The sequence below is a fragment of the Mobula hypostoma genome, chromosome 4, assembly GCF_963921235.1.
Source record: "Mobula hypostoma chromosome 4, sMobHyp1.1, whole genome shotgun sequence".
NCBI classification, from domain to species: Eukaryota; Metazoa; Chordata; class Chondrichthyes; order Myliobatiformes; family Myliobatidae; genus Mobula; species Mobula hypostoma.
The window spans coordinates 28,958,303-28,983,047 of NC_086100.1; the positions used below are offsets into that span (position 1 = coordinate 28,958,303).

A 24,745-nucleotide genomic window follows, 5' to 3' on the forward strand; every position below is an offset into this window, starting at 1 on the left:
AGATACTTGTAGGCGACAGGTTAAACTAGATGAGGAGGGAGTTAATGTGCAGATGGAGCCAGATGGGGTAGTGAGAGTTGGGAGGCAACAACTGGAGTTTGACATGTAGGAACAGGTAAGGGTTAAGTTAGGCTGTAGTTTAATTGAAGGACTATAGTCATCTGTCTTGATACAAAATGCAAAATCCAATTTTTGGTTAGTAAGACTATTCCGCCAAGGAATTAAGGAAGATGCTGAAGGTAATCTCTAGGTCAGAGACTATAAGCAAACAGAAGGTAAAATTTAAATTCATAAACATCTGATCATTATCTTGCAAATGACTAAAACAACATTGACAAACTGAATTTAATGACTCGTAAACCATGTCTGGCCTTTCAGGGAGCAGGTTTATCTGGGCAGGTTACCAACGTCCCATTCAGTTAGTTTAGAACTTCTCGTGTCCTTTAGGGGCATTGAGAGCTTCGGAAACTTTCCATTCAGTATTTAAAGAGCTCATGGTACCAGTTTTATGTAATTTGTTGGCTTTTGCAAGACAAGAATGGGAGGATCAGATAGGATTCCAGATAACACTGAATTTATGAGTGATCAGTTTAATGGGAATTCTGCAATAAGAAATTACATAGCAAAAAATGAAGGGAAAAGTCCAGTGGTGAAGACTGGAAGATTTTTGAAATTGTCAAAAGTTTGGCATTATTTAAAAAAGACAAGTCATTAGCAAAAGGAAAATAAATAGAATTGAAAAACTATATACAAATAAAGACTGATAAATTGTTGGTTGATGATATAGGTAGCACAGTGCCGTAACGCTTTTACAGCGCCAGTGCCCCAGGTTCAACTCCAGTGCTGTCTGAAACGAGTCTGTACATTCTCCCCATGACCATGTGTTCCAGTGTCCTTCCACATTCCAAAAACTAACGGGTTAGAGTTAGTAAGTTGTGGGCATGCTTACTATGTTAGTGCCAGAAGCATGGAGACACTTACTCCAGCATATCCTTGTACTGTGCTGCTCACTGATGCAAGCAATACATTTCACTGTATGTATTGATATATTCACGTAACCTGGGGGAAGCAACAGTGGTCGTGCCTCTGGCACAGAGTCTGGCCCTGTGGCTCAGAAGAGGAGGGAAAGGAAGAGGATAGCAGCAGTGATAGGGGCCTCTATAGTTAGAGGGTCAGATAGATGATTCTGTGGACACATGAAAGAAACGAGGATGGTAGTTTACCTCCCAGGTGCCAGGGTCCAGGATGTTTCTGATCGTGTCCACGATATCTTGAAGTGGGAAGGAGAACAGCCAGAGGTCGTGGTACATATTGGTACCAATGACATAGGTAGAAAAAGGGAGGAGGTCCTGAAAAAAGACTACAGGGAGTTAGGAAAGAAGTCGAGAAGCAAGACCTCAAAAGGTAGTAATCTCGGGATTACTGCCTGTGCCACATGACAGTGAGTACAGGAATAGAATGAGGTGAAGGATAAAATAATGGCTGAGGCATTGGAGCAGGGGGCAGAGATTCAGATTTCTGGATCATTAGGACCTTTTCTGGGGCAGGTATGATCTGTACAAAAAGGACAGGTTGCACTTGAATCCGAGGGGGACCAATGTCCTGGTGGGAAAGTTTACTAAGGCTATTGGGGAGAGTTTAAACTAGAAATGCTGGGGGGTGGGAACCAAACTGAAGTGGCAGAGGAAAGGGAGGTTGGCTCACAAATAGAGAAAGTTTGGAGACAGTGTGAAAGGGAGGATAGGCAGATGATAGAGAAGGGTCGCACTAAGACTGATGGTTTGAGATGTGTCTATTTTAATGCAAGGAGTATCATGAATAAAGCGGATGAATGTAGAGCATGGATCAGCACTTGGAACTATGATGTTGTGGCCATTACAGAGACTTGGATGGTGCAGGGGCAGGAATGGCTACTTCAAATACCAGGCTTTAGATGTTTCAGAAAGGATAGGGAAGGAGGCAAACGAGGTGGGGGCGTGGCATTGTTGATCAGAGATAGCGTCAAGGCTGCAGAAAAGCAGGAAGTCATAGACTACAGAGTCTCTGTGGGTGGAAGTTAGGAATAGGAAGGGGTCAATAACTCTACTGGGTGTTTGTTTGTTGTTTTTTTTAAATATAGACCACCCAATGGTAACAGGGACATCGAGGAGCTGATAGGGAGACAGATTCTGGAAAGCAGTAATAATAACAGGGTTGTTGTGGTGGGAGATTTTAATTTCCCAAATATTGATTGGCATCTCCCTAGAGTGAGGGGTTCAGATGGGGTGGAGTTTGTTAGGTGTGTTCAGCAAGGTTTCTTGACACAATATGTAGATAAGCCTACAAGAGGAGAGGCTGTACTTGATCTGGTATTGGGAAATGAACCTGGTCAGGTGTCAGGTCTCTTAGTAGGAGAGCATTTTCGAGTTAGTGATCGCAATTCTATCTCCTTTACTATAGCATTGGAGAGGGATAGGAACAGACAAGTTAGGGAAACACTTAATTGGAGTAAGGGGAACTATGAGGCTATCAGGCAATAGCTTGGAAGCATAAATTGGAAACAGATGTTCTCAGGGAAATGTACTGAAGAAATGTGGCACATGTTCAGAGGATATTTGCGTGGGGTTCTGAGTAGGTATGTTCCAATAAGACATGGAAAGAATGGTAGGGTACAAGATCCGTGGTGCACAAAGGCTGTTGTAAATCTAGTCAAGAAAAAAAGAGCTTATGAAAGGTTCAAAAAACTAGGTAATGATATGAATCTAGAACAGGGGTAGGCAACCTTCGGCCCTGGGCTGGATCTGGCCCGCGAGCAAATATTGAGATAATATGTTTATGCGGCCCGCGAGCGACTTTTCCTTATTTCACACGACCACACTGATGGACATGCATGGCGTCTTGTTACACTGGCCCCAGGTTCTGTTTTGTTCTAAACCAAACACTGGTATATACGAATGATGGGAAGGCAGACTACCTTATTAATATGAATTAGATACTCTGTGCACGCACAGGTTTTCAGATGGGATCGTTCAAATTTGTAAACAGAAACAGCGTCACTGTGTTTTAACAAGAAATCCACGCTAAATATCCAGACATTTACATGTGATACGATACTTATTGAATAACTCGTTTCAAAATAAAAATAAAGAAAAAAATTCCAATGGCAATGAATGCAAAATGCAGGAAGGTAGATGCTGAGTGCCAAAAAAGCAGTGAAAATGAAGGAAATACCCATGCCAGCTACGAAGTCTCGAAACGTATTGCAGAAAAGATGAAGCCTTTTACAGATGGAGAGCATGTCAAAGAATGTTTACTGGCAGTGGTGGATATTGTTTGTCCTGAAAAGAAATCTTTATTTGCATCTATCAGCCTATCAGCAAGAACAATCACATGGTGAGTTGAAGAAATGTCAGCAGATGTTAAAAGTTATTTAAGGGATGCCTGCAACGAATTGCATTCGTTTTTCCCGATTGCGCTTGATGAGAGTACAGACTTGAGAGACGCTGCTCAACTTGAAGTGTTTGTGCGAGGAGTGACCTCAACTTTTCAAATTTTTGAGGAGTTTATTCAATTAATTCCTATGAAGAACACAGCTACTGGAGCAGACATTTTTGAAGCTTTGTTGAAAATCAGCATCACAACTGATGGGGCACCAGCAATAGTGGGACAGAAAAACTAAACTGAGTTCTTTGATTACTAATTGGCATCCTTGGTTAAGCACAAATTATTTTCTAGCATGTGTTATTCATTAATTTGAGGCAAAACATAACTAGATGTATTTAAATGGACAATTCCCATATTTCAAGTTTTTTTTTATGGCATTTATCTGGCCCACTGTCCACTCATTAATATGCGATCCAGCCCACAGAGGCAAAAAGGTTGCTGACCCCTGATCTAGAAGATTATATGGCTAGCAGGAAGGAATTTAAGAATGAAATTAGAAGAGCCAGAAGGGGCCATGAGAAGGCCTTGGCAGACAGGATTAAGGAAAACCCCAAGGTATTCTACAATTATGTGAAGAGCAAGAGGATAAGATGTAAGAGAATAGGCTAAGCAAGTGTGACAATGGAAAAGTGTGTATGGAACCGGAGGAAATAGCAGAGGTACTTAATGAATACTTTGCTTCAGTATACACTACGGAAAAGGATCTTGGCGATTGTGGAGATCACTTGCAGTGGACTGAAAAGCTTGAGAATGTAGATATTAAAAAAAGAGGATGTGCTGGAACTTTTGCAAAGCATCAAGTTGGATAAGTCACCACCGGGACCGGACAGGATGTACCCCAGGCTACTGTGGGAAGCGAGGGAGGAGATTGCTGAGCCTCTGGCAATGATCTTTGCATCATCAACGAGGACGGGAGAGGTTCCAGAGGATTGGAGGGTTGCGGATGTTGTCCCTTATTCAAGAAAGGGAGTAGGGATAGCCCAGGAAATTATAGACCAGTGAGTCTTACTTCAGTGGTTGGTAAGTTGATGGAGAAGATCCTAAGAGGCAGGATTTATGAACATTTGGAGAAGCACAATATGATTAGGAATAGTCAGCATGGCTTTGTCAAAGGCAGGTCGTGCCTTACGACCCTGATTGAGTTTTTTGAGGATGTGACTAAGCACATTGATGAAGGTAGAGCCGTAGATGTAGTGTATATGGATTTTAGCAAGACTTATTGAGAAAGTAAGGAGGCATGGGATCCAAGGGAACATTGATTTGTGGATCCAGAAGTTGGCTTGCCCACAGAAGGCAAGGAGTGGTTGTAGAAGGGTCATATTCTGCATGGAGGTTGGTGAACAGTGGTGTGCCTTAGGGATCTGTTCTGGGACCCCTACTCTGTGATTTTTATAAATGACCTGAATGAGGAAATGGAGGGATGGGTTAGTAAATTTGCTGATGACACAAAGGTTTGGTGTGTTGTGGATAGTGTGGAGGGCTGTCAGGGGTTACAATGGGACATTGATAGGATGTAAAACTGGGCTGAGAAGTGGCAGATGGAGTTCAACCCAGATAAGTGTGAAGTGGTTCATTTTGGTAGGTCAAATATGATGGCAGAATATAGTATTAATGATGAGACTCTTGGCAGTGTGGAGGATCAGAGGGATCTTGGGGTCTGAGTCCATAGAACATTCATAGCTGCTACGCAGGTTGACTCTTGTGGTTAAGGCGGCATTCGGTGCTTTGGCCTTCATCAATTGTGGGATCTGGTCGCCTCACTATAGGAAGGATGTGGAAACCATAGAAAGGGTGCAGAGGAGATTTACAAGGATGTTGCCTGTATTGGAGAGCATGCCTTATGAGAATAGGTTGAGTGAACTCAGCCTTTTCTCCTTGGAGCGATGGATGATGAGAGATGACTTGATAGAGGTATACAAGATGATGAGAGGCATTGATCATGTGGATAGTCAGAGGCTTTTCCCCAGGGCTGAAATGGCTAACACGAGAGTGCATAGTTTTAAGTGCTTGGAAGTACAGAGGTGATGTTAGGGGTAAGATGTCTTTTTTTTAATATAAACGCAGAGAGTGGTGAGAGGGTGGAATGGGCTGCCGGCAGCAGTGGTGGAGGCGGAAATGATAGGGTCTTTTAAGAGACTCCTGGATGGGTACACGGAGCCATGGGTAAAGGCTAGGTAGTTCTAAGGTAGGGACATGTTCAGCACAGCTTTGTGGGCCGAAGGGCCTGTATTATGCTGCATGTTTTTTGTGTTTCTATGCAACAATTAAAGTTAATCTTATTTTATAATTTTTGGTGATATGTAGATAGAGAGTAAGTTTTGAGGAAGACAATTTTGGAAAGAAAATACAGTACCAGATCTAGAGGGGGTAAAGGTCAATATAATTCAGGTACAAGCTGAAGATATAATAGAAAAGTTGAGGCATTTTATAGTGATTTTAACAAAGAAATTAGTTGCTGGCCTCAAAAATCTGCTTTTAATTGATGACACAACAATTTCTAGGACTATTTCCAATGTTTCTCTAGCCCAATTAAGGAACAGAATGTGAAATTAGCTTAAGAAAATAAATTCAAACTAACCTCGGTTACTGAATCTGGTTTGTTGTCTTGGGTAGTTGCTTGACGAAACAATATCTGCCAAATAAGAATTGTAAAAATCTATCACAGAGGATTGAGGTTACCAAATATTTTTGCCAACCCGGACTTAAGATATTTATTCCTTCAGGGCAATGTGTTGTCTCATAGCCACATTAATTATGAATGGTAATTAATTTTAGTTTCACCTTGCATCCCTTTTCAAACATTGTTGCACCACCCCACCACCACAAAAACCCTCTCCTGGATGATTTTTAAAATAATTGAAACAAGCCACAAAAAGTCACATCAGTAACTTGAACAAAAATCAGGCAGGTAATTTACCAGCGTTTTCTATTTCCTCTGCGACATAGGAGGTCATCTGGTACATCGTCTGTGCCATCCCTCAGAACTTATTTCTCTGCAACATATTGTCTCTCATGTACTGTGAACATCATTCTGACTGGTTGCATCACCATCTGGTACTGAGATGCCAATGCACAGGACTGGAAAAAGCTGCAGAGAGTTAGAAACTTGACCAGCTTCATCATGGGCACTAGCCTTCCCACCACCAAGGGCATCCTGAAAATGCAAAGCCTCAAGAAGGCAGCATCCATCCAGGGCATGCCCTCTTGTCCTTACTACCATCAAGGTGGTGGCATAGGAGCTTGAAGATATACAATCACCATTTTAAGAACAGCTTCTTCCCCTCCACTATGAGATTCTGAACAGTCCATGAACACTACTTCACGATTTTGCTCTCTTTTCGCACTATTTTATATTTCTTATTGCAACTTATTTTTATGTATTGCACTGCACTGCTGCTGCAAAACAACAATTTTCACAACATATGTCAGTGATAATAAAGCTGACTCTGATTCTGAGTTGAGCTCAAGGCGGTACAAGTAAGAATCAACAAAATAGGAAGAACTTTATTTCCTGGAGCAAATATTAATGAGCATAAAAACTGAGAAATAATTCAGATCAAGCAAGCATGGCTTGGAGATGAGATTCTTGCAAATGTTTACATTAAGTTTAAGCATTCTACTCCTGTTTATCCATTCTCTGTTATTGAACAGCAAAACAGCAAAAACCACTAGAGACTAGAGACTTTGCATTTAGGTACAATGAACTGAAAATAATTTTTTAGAAAACACCAATGGTTGGAATGGAAGCTCTCCACCTACGTCAATGATCAATCAGCTAATGAGTATGTAGAGCTACCACTAACATTACCCCTTTAGTGCTTTGTCTGACCTCCTCAACACATGGGAAGTGGTAGGCAAAGAGAGATGGAACAGAAGAAAATAGCAATCAAATCTGGTTCTCCTAATGAACATTAATGTATCAACATCCCAATCACTGGGTCTTGTATGGATCCAGATAATTAGGAGATTGTTTAGGTAATTCAAAACAGCTACAAAAGCACACACTCTGGTATTTCTCAAGTCCATTAGTCTGATCTTTTTAAACTAAGGTAGATAACTTTCCTTGTTTTCATATTGGTTTCTAGCACAGTCTTTAATGATTTTGGTTTGCTGTAATATATGCTTGAGTTAATTAGGTAAAGAGCCACATGGTAATTTGGAAAGTACAAAATGTATCTGGCGACTAAATAATAAAAAGTTACGGAACAAATAGAGGATTGAACTTTGTAGCCAAGGAGGGAGGATCGTTGCCTACCAGCACATGCTTGCATTATATCCTTCAAAGGTCCTTTGATGTATAGTAATCCGACAATAATACCAGAAAGGTGGCCAACAAAAGATGACCTAAGGAAAAAAAATAAAGTTTTTATCATAGGCTCTAGTTTTTTTTTTTAACTAATGGAACACCATCTATAAGAACTGTTACTCTAGCTCATTAAAAGAAAAATGAGCCAGTTTTGAATCTTAGTAAGTCTATGGATCTATTCTAATCACTATTTAAAAATGAATGTAAGTCCAGTCAGAAGACAACCCTTCTTTCCCATTAAGTCTTTAAATGATTTGTTGTCACAGAGGCCTATTTGTAACATCTAAGCTGTATCTTTGTATGTATTATTGTGCAACTAAAAAGAAAGCTTGTTGAAATTTAGGTCTGCTTCATAATAATAGGTCACATTATTAACATCAAATAATACAAAACTAAAAACACTATTGTCGGTCAATTACATACCTTTACATATTTTACTTGCAGCCACATATCTGCAATCTTCTAAACCATACAATTGGATTCAGATGTAACCAGAAAAAAAAACTGTAGAGAATACTTGAAATTTCCTACCAAGTTTGGAAAAATGTTTTTGTTTTAAAATTCAGACACACCATGATAAGTATACAGGATAGGACTGGACTAATAACTTGTTCACTTATGTTTAGCGTTATACAAATAGGATTTGAGCAAAGTACTAGCGACCAATAAGGCAGCACGGTAGTGTACCAGTAAACTTAATGCTTTACAGCGCCAGCTGCAAGGTTAGGGTTGAATTCCTGCCGCTGTCCATAAGGAGTTTGTACACTGGCCCTGTGACCATGTGGGTTTCCTCCAGGTGCTCTGGTTTCGTCCCACATTCCAAAGACACACGGTTTGGGCTAGTGAGCTGTCGGCATGCTACGTTGGCTCCAGAAGAGTGGGAACACTTGCAGGCTCCCCAGCACAGACTTCACTGATTTGATGCAAACGACACATTGTTTCCCTGTTCATGTGCCGAATAAGGTTAATCTTTAAATATTTGACTGAAACACACTCAGCAAGAATGCAGAATTACACCCAGCCATGTCAAAAAATAGGTGAAGAAATGACTCTATTTTAATCTCTTTTAATCCCTTTCAGTGTGCTTTTTTGCTGCATTCCTTCCAAGCTACAGTTTATTCATTCACAGAATAAGGTCCTGACGTGCTCACATAGCCTTCATAAATAATCATGCAGTTTCCTATCTTTTCCAATCATAATGCATAAAACATATTGCTCTAGACCTCCCCAAAGGGCACATAGGGAAAATATATTCCCTATTTTAAATTGCAGAAATCCTAAAATGGAGAGAATCATTGCTCTTTCACCTCATACAACAATGACATGGATGTCAAATTCAGTTATTCAACATGCTCACTCTCTCCTTGCAAGCTGAATTTTTTTCACCTCCCATGGAAATAAACACCTGATCACTCCGCTAAACATTTTTTCTGATACAGTGACGAGATATATTGTGGATCATCCAATTTGGATCGTTTTCTCATACATCCAGAAAACTCAGTATCTTAGTTCAAGATTTTCTTCCGTTACTTTCTTCAATGTTCCACCTGTTTCTCAGACCCAGTTATAACCTATTTTCCCAACCCAGTATTAAATCTGAACACCATTTAATATACATTTACAATAGATTCACAAACTGGAGCTACACTGATGGTGAAAATGTTTTCCAAGTTTGATAAATATCCAGTTTTCTGTGCTCCTTTTTGGAATTGATGTTAATAAATATAATTCATTGTATGGTAAATTGTGCACTTACCGTGGGGCAATTAAATGAATTGCAACCAACTCAGCCCAACATGCATACTGCTGCCGCACTGGGATGCCCATCACGTAACTCACACCTCCTGGGTTGTAATAGCCATTTAAAACTTTCAGAGCAAACAAAACACCTGAAAATTAAAAGAAAGACATTCAACTTTCTCTCTTGTTCAATATACAATTTGGCTTCAATAGATATCACAAGTACACTGGTCATTTAAAATAATTTATATCCCAAATTCTGCATCAGACAATATCCAGAAAGAGAGGCCAAGACTGCTTCTTACGGAAGAGAGTTGCATGAGAATGACTCAATTTCTGATTTCCTCTAGGTTAATAGCCTCTACAATATGCTTTGATAGACAATTGAATTGGAGACAGTGTTGTGTATTGAGTTAGGAGATTTACACTCTCAAATCTGCTCTTCTTAAATATCAATTTAAGAGAAATAAAATATTAAACAAATCTTTTTGTTGTAGGAACATTAATACACCACACATTTCAAAATCCTCATTAAAATAAGTTGGCAACTGAGATATCAATTGCTTTTCCTGAGAAGATGATGGACAGTCCCCCTCAGAGGTTAACCTTGAAGTCCAACTTAAGGTAACATTAACTTCCCCAAAAGTGAATTCAGAGCAGAGGTTAGTAATTATCTAATTTTCCAGTCCAAACTTACTTTAATAAATAAGATACTAGCAAATTTCCAACTCAGTGCCACATTCCCAAAATCAAAAGCTTTGGAAACTTACTAAAGAACATTTAGAATTTATTCAGCTTTTTAAGACATCCTGGCATGGAAATCACCATGTTCCAGAGATTAGCAGTTTCCTTCACTCTTGTCAATTATTTAAGTCAAACGCACTACATTTCTCCATTTAATTTACAAACGTTTGTAGTTAACACATATCCCTCTGCTTTGAGATCTTGCAAGAAAGATACAAAATACCCAAATCTTACATTTTTATGAATAACAGTGCCCGTCTGTTACGGGGGTCACATTTCCATAGCTCTTCAATGTAGTTAGAAAAAAAACTCTTAAAAATTAGCAGCATCATCATCATCAGGTGCCGTGCCCAGTTTGAGCTTTGACCACCATGGCCCACACACTCCTGTTTCGGGGTCAAGTGGATCAATTCATTGTTATTACTTGCTTAAAATTATATACATTATACCTGCTGCAAATTCTGTCTCTTTGCATTTGTGTGGCATAGTGGCAGAGCTGTTAGAGCCACTGCCCCACAGTGGCACAAACCCAAGTTCAATTCTGTCTCAATGTTACGAACTAATTGACTTGTACGAATATAGGGTAAGAGGTCTTTATACACGATTTAGCTCAATGTATTGACATATATATTCTCTTGTACTCTATATTTATATATATATATAAATAAATTAATAAAAATATTGAAAGAGGTCAGCCCCCTCAAAAGCACCGAAAAAAACTGTCTCTGTGGGTGCTCACTGTATAATTTGTACATTTTCCCTATGACCATGTGGGCTTCCTCCGATGTTCCCGTTTACTCCAAGTGCACATTGGTAGGTTAATTGGCCTTAAGTAGTTCCTAGCTTGTAGGCAAGATGTTAGAATCTATGGGGCAAGAGGGTTTAGAGTTGCTGAAGATGTTGGGAGAATATATAAAAAGGTTTATGTAGAATTAGTGTAAATAGGGGAGCTGAAGGTCACCACAGACTCAGTGGGTTAAAGGACCCATTTTCCATGCTGTATTCCCTTCTGCAGCTCTAAGAGAGCATCCTCCCTGGCACTAGCCCTCAAGGCCAGACTTGCCTGGGCATTACCCAAGAAGTCCTTGCTTCCATTGACTTTGTGTACTTATACTGGTGGGAACATTGCTATCCTATAACTGTCTACTGCATTTGGCCTTGAGCTACATCAGAGGATTCTGTATGGGACAGACTAACCCTGGCTCATTCACAGCTGCCCCCAACAAAATGAATGCAAGACAACGGCTGTCAGGAAAAAGGTAAAATGATTTTCATTGCTTTAATGCATAAAGTATGAAAAATATATGTTTTCTAAACAGGTTCCACGTGCCACTGAATGCTTGTAATGTTAAGCACATTGACAAACATCCAAAGACTCCCGAACAGCTGTTGCAACTTGGGGGCAGGGCTTAACAGGCTGTCAAAGCCATTCATGACTGCAGCAGGTGTCCGTACTGAGACAGTCTAATGCTACATTCTGCTACGCTGAGGTGCTGGGAGATTAGCTTCTGGTGGAAAAACTATATTATATATATATTTTCTGGATTTATTTAAATATATTAATTTAAATATGTAACTACTGTCTTAGGATTCAACCGTCTCCAGTTCAACACTCCAGACCTCTGGATACTGGTATAATAACCTAACACATTAGACAAGACGATTATTTACTCATGTTGGACATGACCACCCAGCTACACTTCAGAAGCTTTTGGTTTTTAGTTGCATGGATGTTTGGATCTGGTACTTCTATTAGATACTGCTACTTATCTGTGGGTTTAGTATTAACAATGCTGCTGGTGCCTTTTATTTTAAATAAACCTTAAGTTTCACATCTTGGTTTGTAGTTGCCACTTCCTCTACCTCTAAACATTTTACCCCTAAGTTACTGCTTTATGGTGAAGGACCTTTAGGGTTGTTCACCAGTCAATATTAAATCATGTCTATAGACACTGAGGTTGAATAATTATATTGCGTTTAGAAAAAGGTGAAAAGTTTGGGGGCAGAATTCAGCCAGTGAAATTCCTTACCTGAGAAGCCAACCGCACATTGCATTTTATAGTTCGGATCATCCATCAGTTCTGCTAGAGCCACTTCCAAAATCAAGTAGACAATCCCAGTCATCACCGAGAACACCGACAACAAATAGGCAAACCAGATTCTGCCAAGTCTCTGTTCCAGGTGGATTCCTTTGTATAGCATTGACACCATGTTGAAATATAGGTGCCAGTCGTCAGCATGGTGAAATGGTGAATAGATAAGACGTTTCCAATCTTGTCCATTCCATGTTTCGCGTACATTGATGCAAACATTCAATAATGGCTTCATTGGTGATAAGAACAGAAAGACATTCAGTGCTATTGTTAGCAGTGTGACAGGTGGGATATTCTCAAATCCCACTTGGAATAGTTGGGCCAGTAGTAGCAGGAGTCCCAGGTTCCCTCCACGTCGTCTGGAGTACATGGTTCCCACCCCTCAGTAGATAAACAGTTGGAAAACTGGTTAAGACTTCTTTGGAATAGTTAAGACTGTACTCAGCTATAATGCTCTCTGCAGATCAGTCAAATTTACCTGAAATTACAATAGCATACATACATGTTATACAAGCACACAATATAAATTTTGTTTGAAAAATTAATGGATATAAGAAGTTTCATTTTAGCAATGCAATGACAAAGAACAATTTGTGCTCTACTCAATCCTGCAAATTGGTACTCTCTACTTAGTTCAAACTTACTTTTTGTATGTTTGTCTAAATTGTTTACTAACCATCTATTTTTATTGTGTAACAAGGTCAAGTTGAATGAACATTTTTAAAAAACTGCAGATACTAGAAACCTGAAATAAAAACAGGAAAAGCTACCAACACTTAAGACCCTTGTAAGAAGAGTTGCATTGACAAGCCCAGAAACTGTAAGCCAACATCAATGGTGGGAAAGTTTAAGGGATGCATTCTGAGAGTCAGCATCGTCATGTATTTGGAAAGGCTAGTATTTGATTAGAAATACTCAGTATGGGTCTGTGCATAGAAAATCATGTTTCACAAATTTAAGTGAGTTTTTTTTTGAAGAGGTAACCAAGAAGTTGATGAGGGCAGGACAACAGATATTGTATCTGTGGATCTTAGCAAGGCTTTTGACAAGGTCCCACTTGGTAATCTGATCCAGAAGGTTAAAATCACATGAGGTGAAGCTAGATAATAGTTACAAAACTGGCTTGGGGGATGGGGGCAAGAGTCAGAGGGTAGTTGTAAAGGATAGTTTTTCAGGTTGGAGGCTTGACACCAGTAGTATGCTATAGGAAACTAGAGCTAGATCTGCTACTATCGATATTAATGATTTATTGTCTCATGTATAGATATACAATGAAAAACTTTGCTTTGCATGCCACCCAGATTTAGGTCGTACAAGGGATAAGAATAACGGAATGCAGAATACAGTGCTTAGTTACAGCAAAGGCACAGTGCAGAAAGACAGGAAGTACAAGGCCACAACGGGGTAAATTGCGAGATCTACTAGGGGACAATTCAATAGGCTGAAGAGAGTGGGATAGAAGCTTGAGCAAGGTCGTATGTGCTTTCAGGTTTTTGTATCTTCTACCCAATAGGTAGGGGATGAAAGCAGAATGTCTGGTGTTGGTGGGGTGTTTGATTATGTTGGCTGATTTACCAAGGTAGTGAGAAATGCATAAAGTCCCTGCAAGGGAGGCTGGTTTCCATGATGAGCTCTGATGTAGTCGTCTTTCTGTCCAGGTGCTCAAGGCATAAGTGTAGATACAGAAGGATGAATGTAATTGGCATGGTTAGTAAGTATGCAAAAATCAACAGGATACCGGACAGCGAAGAAGAATTCCACAGGATCTAGATCAAACGAGAAAGCGGGCCAAAAAGTATTGTGAATAGAATTTAACTTGGACAAGTGTGAGGTGTTGAAGTGTTAACTGGAAAGTTCTTCGGCATAAGACACTAGTAAGATCCTACATGGAGTTCAACATGCTGCTCTGGTAGTCCAGTAACAGGAAAAATGTCATTAAGATGGACAAAGTGCAGAAAAGAATGGTGGAAGTTCCAGGTGTCAAGGGTCTTGAAGTGTGTGACATTACCATTACTAGGGAGAAGGTTCTTGGGGAACTGAAAGATCTGAAGGTAGATAAGTCACCTGGACCAGATGGTGTACACCCCAGGTAGTCCGTGAGCCAGGACCCCAAATTTGGACCGCCGAAACCATCTGGGGGGGAATAGTTCTTAAGAGTGATTTTTGGCAAGGTATATACCACTAGTGCTAGAAAATATGTGATAGCATTGCAGCAGTGGTAGCTTTCTGTGAGGGGGGGACTGGGAGTTGCACCTCCATGCTATAAGAACCATGATCCCACGGTGCTTTGCCTATGATAAGATGAATTACCCCAGGTACCTGTCCCCTTACTTTGCTCAGATGACAAACCTCCCAGAGAAGAATCCATCTGTGTATGAGGCCTTCAAGACAGGCCAATTCTCAGTGCAGCTGTCAAGTAGCAACCCCTTTGGGCAGATCCCTGTGGACCAGGCTATTGAAGCCACAGTGAACAAAGCCACACAGACTCCTGGCGGCACATAACGGTTCAGCCTGAATGCTGGAGCTATCAAGCGTTACTACATAACAGCTGAGCACCGCAGTGCATTCCTGGGACAGTTAAGGGAGATGGTGCAAGGCAACAAATCAGAGCTTTGTCATGCGGAGCTACAGCGGCCAAGAATCCAGAAAGATGAGGAAGCAGCTTCAGCAGTGGTTAGCCTCATACATGAATGGGCCAACCTATTAGCAGAGAAGCGGGACCTCATTAGCATCTCTATGGCAAAGGCAGCCCACAAGGACATTGCCTCCGACCTGATGAAGGCATATGAGATCGGTGAGCAATGCTATGTAACTGTCAAGGACAAGAGGCTAGAGGAAGACCCACCAGCAAAGAAATTCCATAACCCAATGAAAACCAACAAGCTGAAAACATTCGGTGATATGTGTAAGAAGAGAGAAGTGAAATCAAATGGGAGGGCAATCATCTTGAAAGCAGACAGGTCTTTGTTTGGACCCATCATGGTGATGGCACAAGGGCGCAGTCTATGTATGGAGGATATCCTTTCTCATCCCCTTGCAGCATTGCCCTGGGCCCTGTCCACACCAGAAAGATCGCTGAGAAATACAAACAAAGCTACTTTATCCACAACCTTGCAGAAAAATGTAGCAGAAGAAGAGCAACTCCCAGGAAACTCTGCTACAGTGGTTGATGGAATGAACTTGGTCCAAAGAGTGAAGGGTGATCAAGTTACCTTCAGACATATTGCCACAACAATTCGGGGTATGGCTCTGAGGGAAGGCAGTCAGAGTAGCAGAATAGATGTTGTGTTCAACACATACAAGGAGAACTCTATCAAGAATAGTAAAAGATCTCTACGGGGTGAAGAGACTGGTCATGAGTTGCAAGGTATCACAGGCACAGATGGTGAGGCAGTGGAGGAGCTTCCTGACCACAGTCAGTAACAAAAATAGTGTCATTAGCTTCATAGTCCATGAATGGAGGAAGGCGGAGTACAGAGCAGAGCTACAGGAGAAGATTCTGTATGCAACTGTGAATGACAAATGTTACAGAATCACATCTCAAGACAGCGAGGTGTCAGCTCTTCAGTGTCAATAAGTAGTAGATGGCTGCCTACTTCTCCATGCTGCCCATGCCGCAAGAGAGGAATAGCAATCTGTAGTGATCTGCTCAGAAGACACAGATGTCTTTATCATGCCTTTAGCATGTTGTGACAATATTGAGGCCCCATCGTTCCAGAAGTGTGGCACTAGAACCCATACAAGGCTTGTAGACATCAGGAAGGTTGCTGCCACTGTTGGCATAGAGGTTTGTAGGGCTCTCATCGGGATGCGTGCATATACAGGATGTGACACTGTAAGCGATTTTGCAGGCAAAGGGAAGGCAAGTGCCCTAAAACTTCTGACCAGCAACAGGAAAACTCAGGACACATTCTTAAGAGTTGGGTCAGGAATGGGACCTCTCTCCAGAACTGATGGACAAACTGGAGGCATTTACATGTCTCCTGTATGCCCCAAAAGCATCGACCACCAAGGTCAATGAGCTCAGGTATCACCTTTTTTGTGCCAAGAAAGGTGAAATCAAAAGTCATCAACTCCCACCATGCAAGGACTGCTTAACAAAACATGCACAGCGAGCCAACTACCAGGCTGGTATATGGAGAAGATGTTTGGAGAAGGACCCACAAGTGCCAAGCCCTGTTAGCAGAGGATGAAAGATGGAGAGAGAAGAGGAAGCTGAACAGTTGGTGGTGCACTGGATGGAAGGCCAGCCAGCACCCAATGACATCCTGGATCTACTGGCCTATAACTGTCCAAAAAAATGTTCACTCCCAAGATGTACATGTGTTGCAAATGGCCTCAGGTGTACTGACATGTGTAGAATGGCAGACTGTGAGAACCAGGCATCCACCTCAGAGTGTGGAATGTTCAGATGAAGATGTGGAAGACTTGGAAAATTATGATTATTAATAGGTTATGAAAGTATGAAAAACTAAGTATGGAAAGCAGCCTTTAAATATATTCATTTTACAACCAAATGGGGCCTAGGTTATGGCCATGTAGAACTCCACATTTGAATTATTGTACTGTAATTCTATATGCTATGACAAAAGCTTAAGATTGTTTTGATTTGACACAACAATATGGAAAATATCATGACATTGATAAAGCTCCAGAAATCTCTCCAAATGAGGTTTTTTACCTTTTGGGGGAGGGGGTAACATTTTCTACTGTACTAATGTTAATATGGAATATGTACAAAAAGTGATTACTGTACTTATTTGAATTCCTGAATAAATTCTCTACAAATCCATGTGATTATGTGTCCTAGGGTTTTTATTGACTTTTCCAAAATAAACAACAAATATTTTTCTAAAAATGAAATGATTCACTCTACTGAAATTGGGCACTGTACTGCGAGTGCCACCAATGACATAGTTTTCAATGTAGAATTTTATAACAACATTTGATGAAGAGTGCTTGAACTCAGCTATCATTATGACAAATTTCAAGGTTGAGGGATCACTGATGACAAAATACCACTAGGTTGAATATATCTGTTGTACTTTATATTGGCCACTTTTCAGAAATGCTTATTTTAGGGCAGTGTTATAAAATGCATGATAACACACATAAAGCTATCACTGGTGCAATCCTATCACATATTTCCTAACTCTAGAGATGTATACCTTGCCAAAAATCACCATGAGCATTATTCCCCTCAGATGGTACCAACCAACCCTATTGGCTCACGGACTAAGGGTTCTGAAAGACGTGGCTGATGAGACTGTGGAGGCATTAGTAATGATCATTAAAGAATCACTAGATTCAGGAATGGTTCCAGAAGAGTGGAAAATTGCAAATGTCAATCCACTTTTCAAGAAGGGAGAGAGGCAGAAGAAAGGAAATTATAGGCCAGATAGTCTGGCTTCAGTAGTTGTGAAGATATTGGAGTTGTTTGTTAAGGATGTGCTTTGGGGGTACTTGGAGGCAAACAATAAAATAGGCCATAGTCAGCATGGTTTCCTCAAGGGAAAATCATGCCTGACAGATCTCTTGGAATTTTTTGAAGTAGTAACAAGAAGGATAGACAAAGGAGGATTAGCTGATATCCTGTACTTGGATTTTCAGGAGGCCTTTGACAAGGTGCCACACGCAAAGCTGCTTAACAAGCTATGAGCCTTTGGTATTACAGGAAAGATTCTAGCATGGATAAAGCAGAGGCTGATTAGCAGGAGACAAAGAGTGGGGGAAAAAAGGAAGTTTTTCTTTTTCTGGTTGGCTGCCGGTGACTAGTGGAGTTCCACAGTGGTCTGTGTTGGCCTCAGAATAGAGGGACATCCTTTTAGAATGGAGATGAGGAGGAATATCTTTAGCCAGAGAGTGGTGAATTTGTGGAATTCATTGTCACAGGCAGCTGGCAATGATTCGGATGATAGAAAAATAGGTGGAGGGGCAGGCAGTTCAGAGGAAGTAGAGGGGCTACGAAAGGACTTAGGCAGATTAGAAGGGGCAAAGAAGTGGCAGATAGAATACAGTGTCAGGAAGTATATGGTCATGCATTTTGGTAGAAGTAATGAAAGGGTTGACTATTTTCTAAATAGAGAGAAAATACAACAATCTGAAGCGCAAAGCGACTTGGGAGCCCTTGTGCAGGATCCCTTGAAGGTGGAGTCTGTGGTGAGGAGACAAATGCAATGTTAGCATTCATTTCAAGAGAATAGAATATAGAAGCAATGAGTTAATTTTGAGACTTTATAAAGCACTGGTAAGGCCTCTCTTAGAGTATTGTGAGCAGTTTTGGGCCACTGATCTTAGAAAGGATGTGCTGAAACTGGAGAGGGTTCAAAGGAGGCTCACGAAAATGATTCCAGGTTTGAACAGTTTGTCTTATGAAGAGCGCTGGGTCTACATTCACTGGAATTCAAGAGTGAGGGCTTACCTAATTGAAACCAATCAAATGGTGAAAGTCCTTGACAGAGTGGATGTGGAGAGGATGTTTCCTCTGGTGGGAGTGTCTAAAACCCAAGGAGCCAGCCTCAGAATACAGGGATGTCCTTTTAGAATGGAGATGAGGAGGAACTTCTTTAGCTAGAGAGTAGTAAATCTGTGGAATTCTTTGTCACAGGCAGCTGGGGAGGCTAAGTATGTATTTTTAAGGTGGAGGTTCATAGATTGGTCAGGGCATGAAGTGATACAGGGGCCGGGGAGGCAAGAGATTAGAGCTGTGAGGAAAAGTGGATCAGCCATGACGGAAATGCAGAGCAGATTCAATGGGCCAAATGGCCTAATTCTGCTCCTATATCTTATGGTCTTAAATTGATTTCAATCTAGATAAGGTAAAATGCACAGTAAGGAGGAAGGTCTTAACAGTAGAGCCTTGACATGCATGCCTGCAGCTTAAAGGTAGCAATACAGATGAACAAGGTAGTTAAAAAGACATGTGGGATGCCTTTTTCTCTGTTAGTCAGCATACAGAATATAAGAGTAGAGAACTTACGCTAAAAATGAATGTTTGAGCACTGTTTGCAGTGCTGAACTGAATCTCAGGGATGTATATGATGATGTATATGGTGACATATATGTACTTTGAAAATAAATTTACTTTGAACTTTGATCACCACATTGCAGAAAAGATACAAATCATTTCCTTTTGCAATTACAAGGACCTTGTCAAGCCAAAAAGAAAAGATTTGATAGTCTGGGATGTTTTCTTTGAAATAGAAGCTATATGGAGTCGTTAAAATTTTAAATTATGAGGGACGTACACAAAATAAATGGGAAGAAACCATTTCCCTAATACCAATGGCACTGTTTTAAAGTAATGAGTAAGAAAAATAAAAAGAGAAAGAGAAGTTTAAAAAAAAAGTATTAGGAGCCTGGATCTCACTGTCTGAAAATGTGAAACAGGCCAAAATCCTCATCACAGTTCATTTTCTAGGATTATATAATTGAAACGTTCAATGGGCTTCTAGATAATTTTTTAATATCCAGTATAAAGAAGCTGAACATTCAACTAGCCAGATGAGAAACCAGAAATGTGCTTCATTACAACTGAGCAAAATGGTGAAAGTCAAATCAATGAAGTACAATCTTTTGCCATCCAGGTATTACTGCACAGGTCACCTGATTAAATCAGTTTGATAGATTAAAAACACCAGCGGCATCAGTTCAAGACAAGAGGAAACCAAGAGGTGGAAGCAGGAAGAAGCTGAAGCAAACATCCAAAATCAGAATAAGATTAAGAACACAAATGTTCCACAGAATTAACATTATATAAAAACTATTTCACTACTGGTGTATTTACTCAAGATTCAATTGAAATCAGTTGGCGTTATTGGAACATCTGGACAGCAAAGATGCAAACATCGGGATGCTCTTCATTGACTACAGCTTGGCATCCAATCTGATCATCCTCTCAAAACTAATCAATAAGCTTCAAGACCTTGGCCTCAATACCTCCTTCTGCAAATAGATCCTCGATTTCCTCTCTTGCAGACTACAAGGCTGTGTGCCATCACCTCTACTTTCTTAGAAATTTCAGAAGATTCAGCATGACATCTAAAACTTTGACAAACTTTTATAGATGTGCAGTGGAGAGTATATTGACTAGTTGCATCATAGCCTGGTGTGGAAACACCAATGCTTTTGAATGGAAAATCCTGCAAAAAAATAGTGGATACAGCCCAGTCCATCAACGGTAAAGTCTCCTCACCATTGAGCACAGCTACATGGAGTGCTGTTGCAGGAAAGTAGCATCCATCATATAGGACCCCCACTAACCAGGCCATGCTCTTGTCTCGCTGCTGGCACCAGGAGGAAAGTACAGGAGCCTCAGGACCCATACCACCAGGTTCAGGTACAGTTATTACTGCTCAACCATCAGGATGTTGAACCAGAGGGGTTAACCACTCATCCCATCTCTGAACTATTCCCACAACTTATGGACTCACATTCAAGGACTCTTAATCTCATAGTCTCGATACTTATTGCCTATTTATTTATCATTTTTTTCTCTTTGTGAATTTGCACAGTTTGCTGTCTTTTGCACATTGGTTGTCCGTCATTGGGTGTGGTCTTTCATTGATTCTTTTGTGTTTCTTGGATGTACTGTGTATGGCTACAAAAAAAAAACAAATCTGAGGGTTGAATAAGTACTTTGATAGCAAATTTACTTTGAAGTCAAATTACCTGTTTTTTTTAAATTGATGTCAGTTTTATCTTTTGTTCTCAAAATAAATTCAAGACACTTTTCACACTGCAGTTATCTATGTTGAACATCTATAGAGCACGAAGTTTGGAAGATACAATATCAAAGAACAGAAAAGCTAACAGGCCCCCCAAAAAAAAGGAATGACATCTGCCTTTGATGCCATCAATTTGTTTTTAAAAACAGATTCAAGCACTTAATGGACATACAGAATGCTTGAGGAAATGCTGAACAGCAGCAGCTGTGGAGCACACTGCACTCCTACCCACTCTATCATCATCACTCTTTGTATACAAGACAGAAGCACATTCTTCCCTTTTAAAACAACACAACTAAAGTCTGATGTAAAAGTTGAAAACAAACTTTGTTAAAATAATGTAGATGCCATGTATCACTTCACATTGCATGAGAGACTACTGGTATACCATTTCCTGTAACTGTTGACATGAAGTCCTGTGCACTATATTGCACAAGAAACTTCTCTTCCAACTGTTTTGCAGCAGCTGTCAGTGTACATGTGGAGAACAGCTGAGAAGCGTTCTGCCACTCTGCTGCACAACAAGTGAAATTTAAATATGATATGAATAAATGTAGATGCTGACATCTCCATCATAATTATCCCATGCTCAATCCTTCAGTAAGTGAGGATGGCAATAGCTGTGATGATATGATGACAGGTCAAGAAGTTCAATAAAACCAACCAGAGTTAACAAGGCAACACACACAAAATGCTGGAGAAACTCAGCAGGTCAGGCAGTATCTATGGAAATGAACAAACAGTCAACATTTTGGGCCGAGACCCTTCTTCAGGACTGGTAAGGAAAAGTGAAGACACGAGATTAAAAAGGTGGGGAAGGGGAAGGGGGATAGCTAGAAGGTGATAGGTGAAGCCAGGTGGGTAGGGAAAGTAAAGAGCTGCAGAGAAAGGATTTGGATAGGAGGGAAGCGTGGGCCATAGAAGGAAGGGAAAGAGGAGGGGACCAAGTGGGAGGGTGATAGGCAGGTGAGAAGGGGAAAATTCCACTTCTGGCGGATGTAATGGAGGTAATCGACGAAGCGGTCCCCCAATAAGTCTTTGTTATTCACAGTTTTTCATAAATTTTATTGTATTTATTTCTTTTGCTGCAAATATCTGCAAGGAAACAATTATCAAGGTAATATATGCGTACTTTAATAATAAATTTACTTTGAGAGTCCACCATTGACTAATCCTCTGAAAGTGGAGAACTGAGCAACAATTGTTTAGTCTAAGGACTTATCATCTCTTCATGTTGTCTGTGCATCCATGAAGGAAAAGTAAACTGTGCACTTTGCAGGAAATAGAATTTCATGTCACTTTAAGAATGGTACACCAGGAACAAAGATGTAACTCAGTACTCCAAAAGCATCTTTTGAAACATATTAAAAAGAACAATTCCACCTCCCCCATTAATATTTGTAATTTAGAAAATCACACAAAATCTTTAATATCTTTCTTGCAGTCTCCTTCCTACTTTTGCTACAATTTAATTGTCCATGTCTTGTTAGTACATATTTTGTGCCTTAAAAATTGAAAAGCTGCATTCAAAGCAGCTTAGAGGAATGCAGACTCTGTAATAGCCTATTATATTCCAAGCTGTTTTAAAAGTCTGAGATCCATAATGTGTTAAATTATGCAAAAATGTAATTCTGCTTCTGAAATCTTATACTCAGATATTCACAGATTAGGTGGATGGGAACTTTTGCTCCAATCAATTGAACGCAGCTCTGGGATAAGGCAACAATAAACTTCTTCAGGATTTCATTCATAGACTATAGAAGGTTCTTTTGTTAACAAAAAACCATTAGAACTAGACCGGACTATGACAAGGATACATTTGGATACTGTTACACCAAAGGATAAACAGATGTTTTAAAATGAGGAATGTTAGATCACTATGTGAACAAAGCTCCTATTCTGGAAAGAGGATGACAGGCAACTAGCTTCTAGTGCACGGAATGCAGTTTTGCCTTAAAATGGATGTTTTAGGTCATTGTTTAAAGACAGCACTGTTTTGGTCAGTGAGCCTAGATTAAGTAACAAATCAAAAACACTAGGCAAATTGTTCTTTTTCTGCAAGAGACTTCCTAAGTCATGCCACTGCCTCCAAATGTACAAATATTAAGAATACCCTTCAGGCAAGTTAAATGCCTCGACTGAGCCGGCCACGTGCTTGCATATTTGCTCATCAGCTCAAAAGTAAATTAAACTTGGAAAAAAAGTTCCATGAATAATCAGAGGCCTTTTCTTTCAGAGCAAAAAGTGACTTGTGTCAAGCATTTAAACAATTTCAGAAATGTACCCACTCTGTGCTTGCTTCAGCCTTGGTTGTCCAAAATGGCTGCATGGGTTGAAACAAATTATTGATGGGCTATGGCATCATGTTTTAAAACAAACTTGTCTCCAGATACAGATTCAGAAATTTTAAGGTTTATATGACTGAAGTTCCAATTCGGAGATCAATATCTGAGGCAGCATACGTCTGATCTCAGAGTTATATATTAACAGAGCACCGAAACAGACACTTGGCTCATCAAGTCCATGCTGACCATAAAGCAGAATCCCATTTACCACTTGGTCTGTAACCTTCTGTGCATTGGCAATATAATCGCTCATCATAGGTGTACCTAAAGATATCATCAAAGCTCCTATTTCCACACTGCCTCAGACAGTCCATTCGAAATTCTAACCACCCTAAATTGTGGCAGAATTTATATTTTGAATGAGGTTCCAGGGAAAAGAGTGCTGAAACAATGAAATATGGAGTGACAAACATGTTCCAGGGTTTAGCAAATGCAGCAGGAATGGGAGAAGGTAACATTACAAAAATGAAACTAAACCTTCATAACAGAGAGGAGATTAGATTGTCAACTAAGGCAGTTGATGGGGTTTAAAAATAGAATTTATTTTCAGCATCACCAATATTTAATTGGAGGAATTGCTTCTCTACACTGGAATGGGTCTTATTCTGGCCAGAAGTCCGTGACTAGTAGCTTTCTGCAGGGATGTGTACTGGGACCTCAGTTATTTGCAATATACATTCAATGGCCACTTTACTAGGTACAGGAGTGGAACATGGTATGATCTTCTGTTGCTGTAGTCTATCCACTTCAAGGTTCCACGTGTTTGTTGTGTGTCCAGAGATGCTCTTCTGCACACCACTGTTGTAACATATGGCAATTTGTGTAACTGTCACCTTGAACCAGCCTGACCCTTCTCCTCTGACCTCTCATTTCACCTATAAAACTGCTGCTCACTAGATTGGTATGATAAACAAAACATTCTCTGTAAACTCCAGCAACTGTTGAGTGTTAAAATCCCAGGATATCCGCAGTTTCTGAGCTACTCAAACTACCCCATCTGACACCATTGTGTATGTCTCCGAGATCACACTTCTTACCCATTCTGAACAAAACAAATGAACCCCTTGACCATGTCTGCATATTTTTATGCACTGACTTCCTGCCACATGATTGGATGATTATATATTTGCATTAATAAGCAGGTGTACAGGTGTACCGAATAAAGTGACAAGTGGTTTATAAAGGTGTAGCATATTGATGACTTGGATGAAAATGCAGATGGGTGGGTTATACAATTTACATTTGACATAAAGACTAGTGCTGTTGTGGATGGGAAATAGAATATATAACACAGAATAGTACACCAAGGAACAGGCCATTCAGCCCATGATGTTATGCTAACCTTGATGCCAATTTATACTTGACGTC

The 24,745-nt window shown here is 40.2% G+C and overlaps 1 protein-coding gene across 2 annotated transcripts in view; it reads right to left on the reverse strand.

Moving 5' to 3' along the window:
- Window positions 1–24,745, reverse strand: part of rhbdd1 (rhomboid domain containing 1) — a 91,216-nt gene that overhangs the window by 41,739 nt on the left and 24,732 nt on the right. For both annotated transcript variants that reach the window (XM_063045496.1, XM_063045497.1), the window contains exons 2-5: window positions 12,244–12,784; window positions 9,486–9,618; window positions 7,679–7,767; window positions 6,002–6,055 (exon numbers count right to left, since the gene is read on the reverse strand). In XM_063045496.1, coding sequence (XP_062901566.1) covers window positions 6,002–6,055; window positions 7,679–7,767; window positions 9,486–9,618; window positions 12,244–12,676 — 709 coding nt within the window. In that variant the 5' untranslated portion in view covers window positions 12,677–12,784. The remainder of the gene's footprint in view (window positions 1–6,001; window positions 6,056–7,678; window positions 7,768–9,485; window positions 9,619–12,243; window positions 12,785–24,745) is intronic.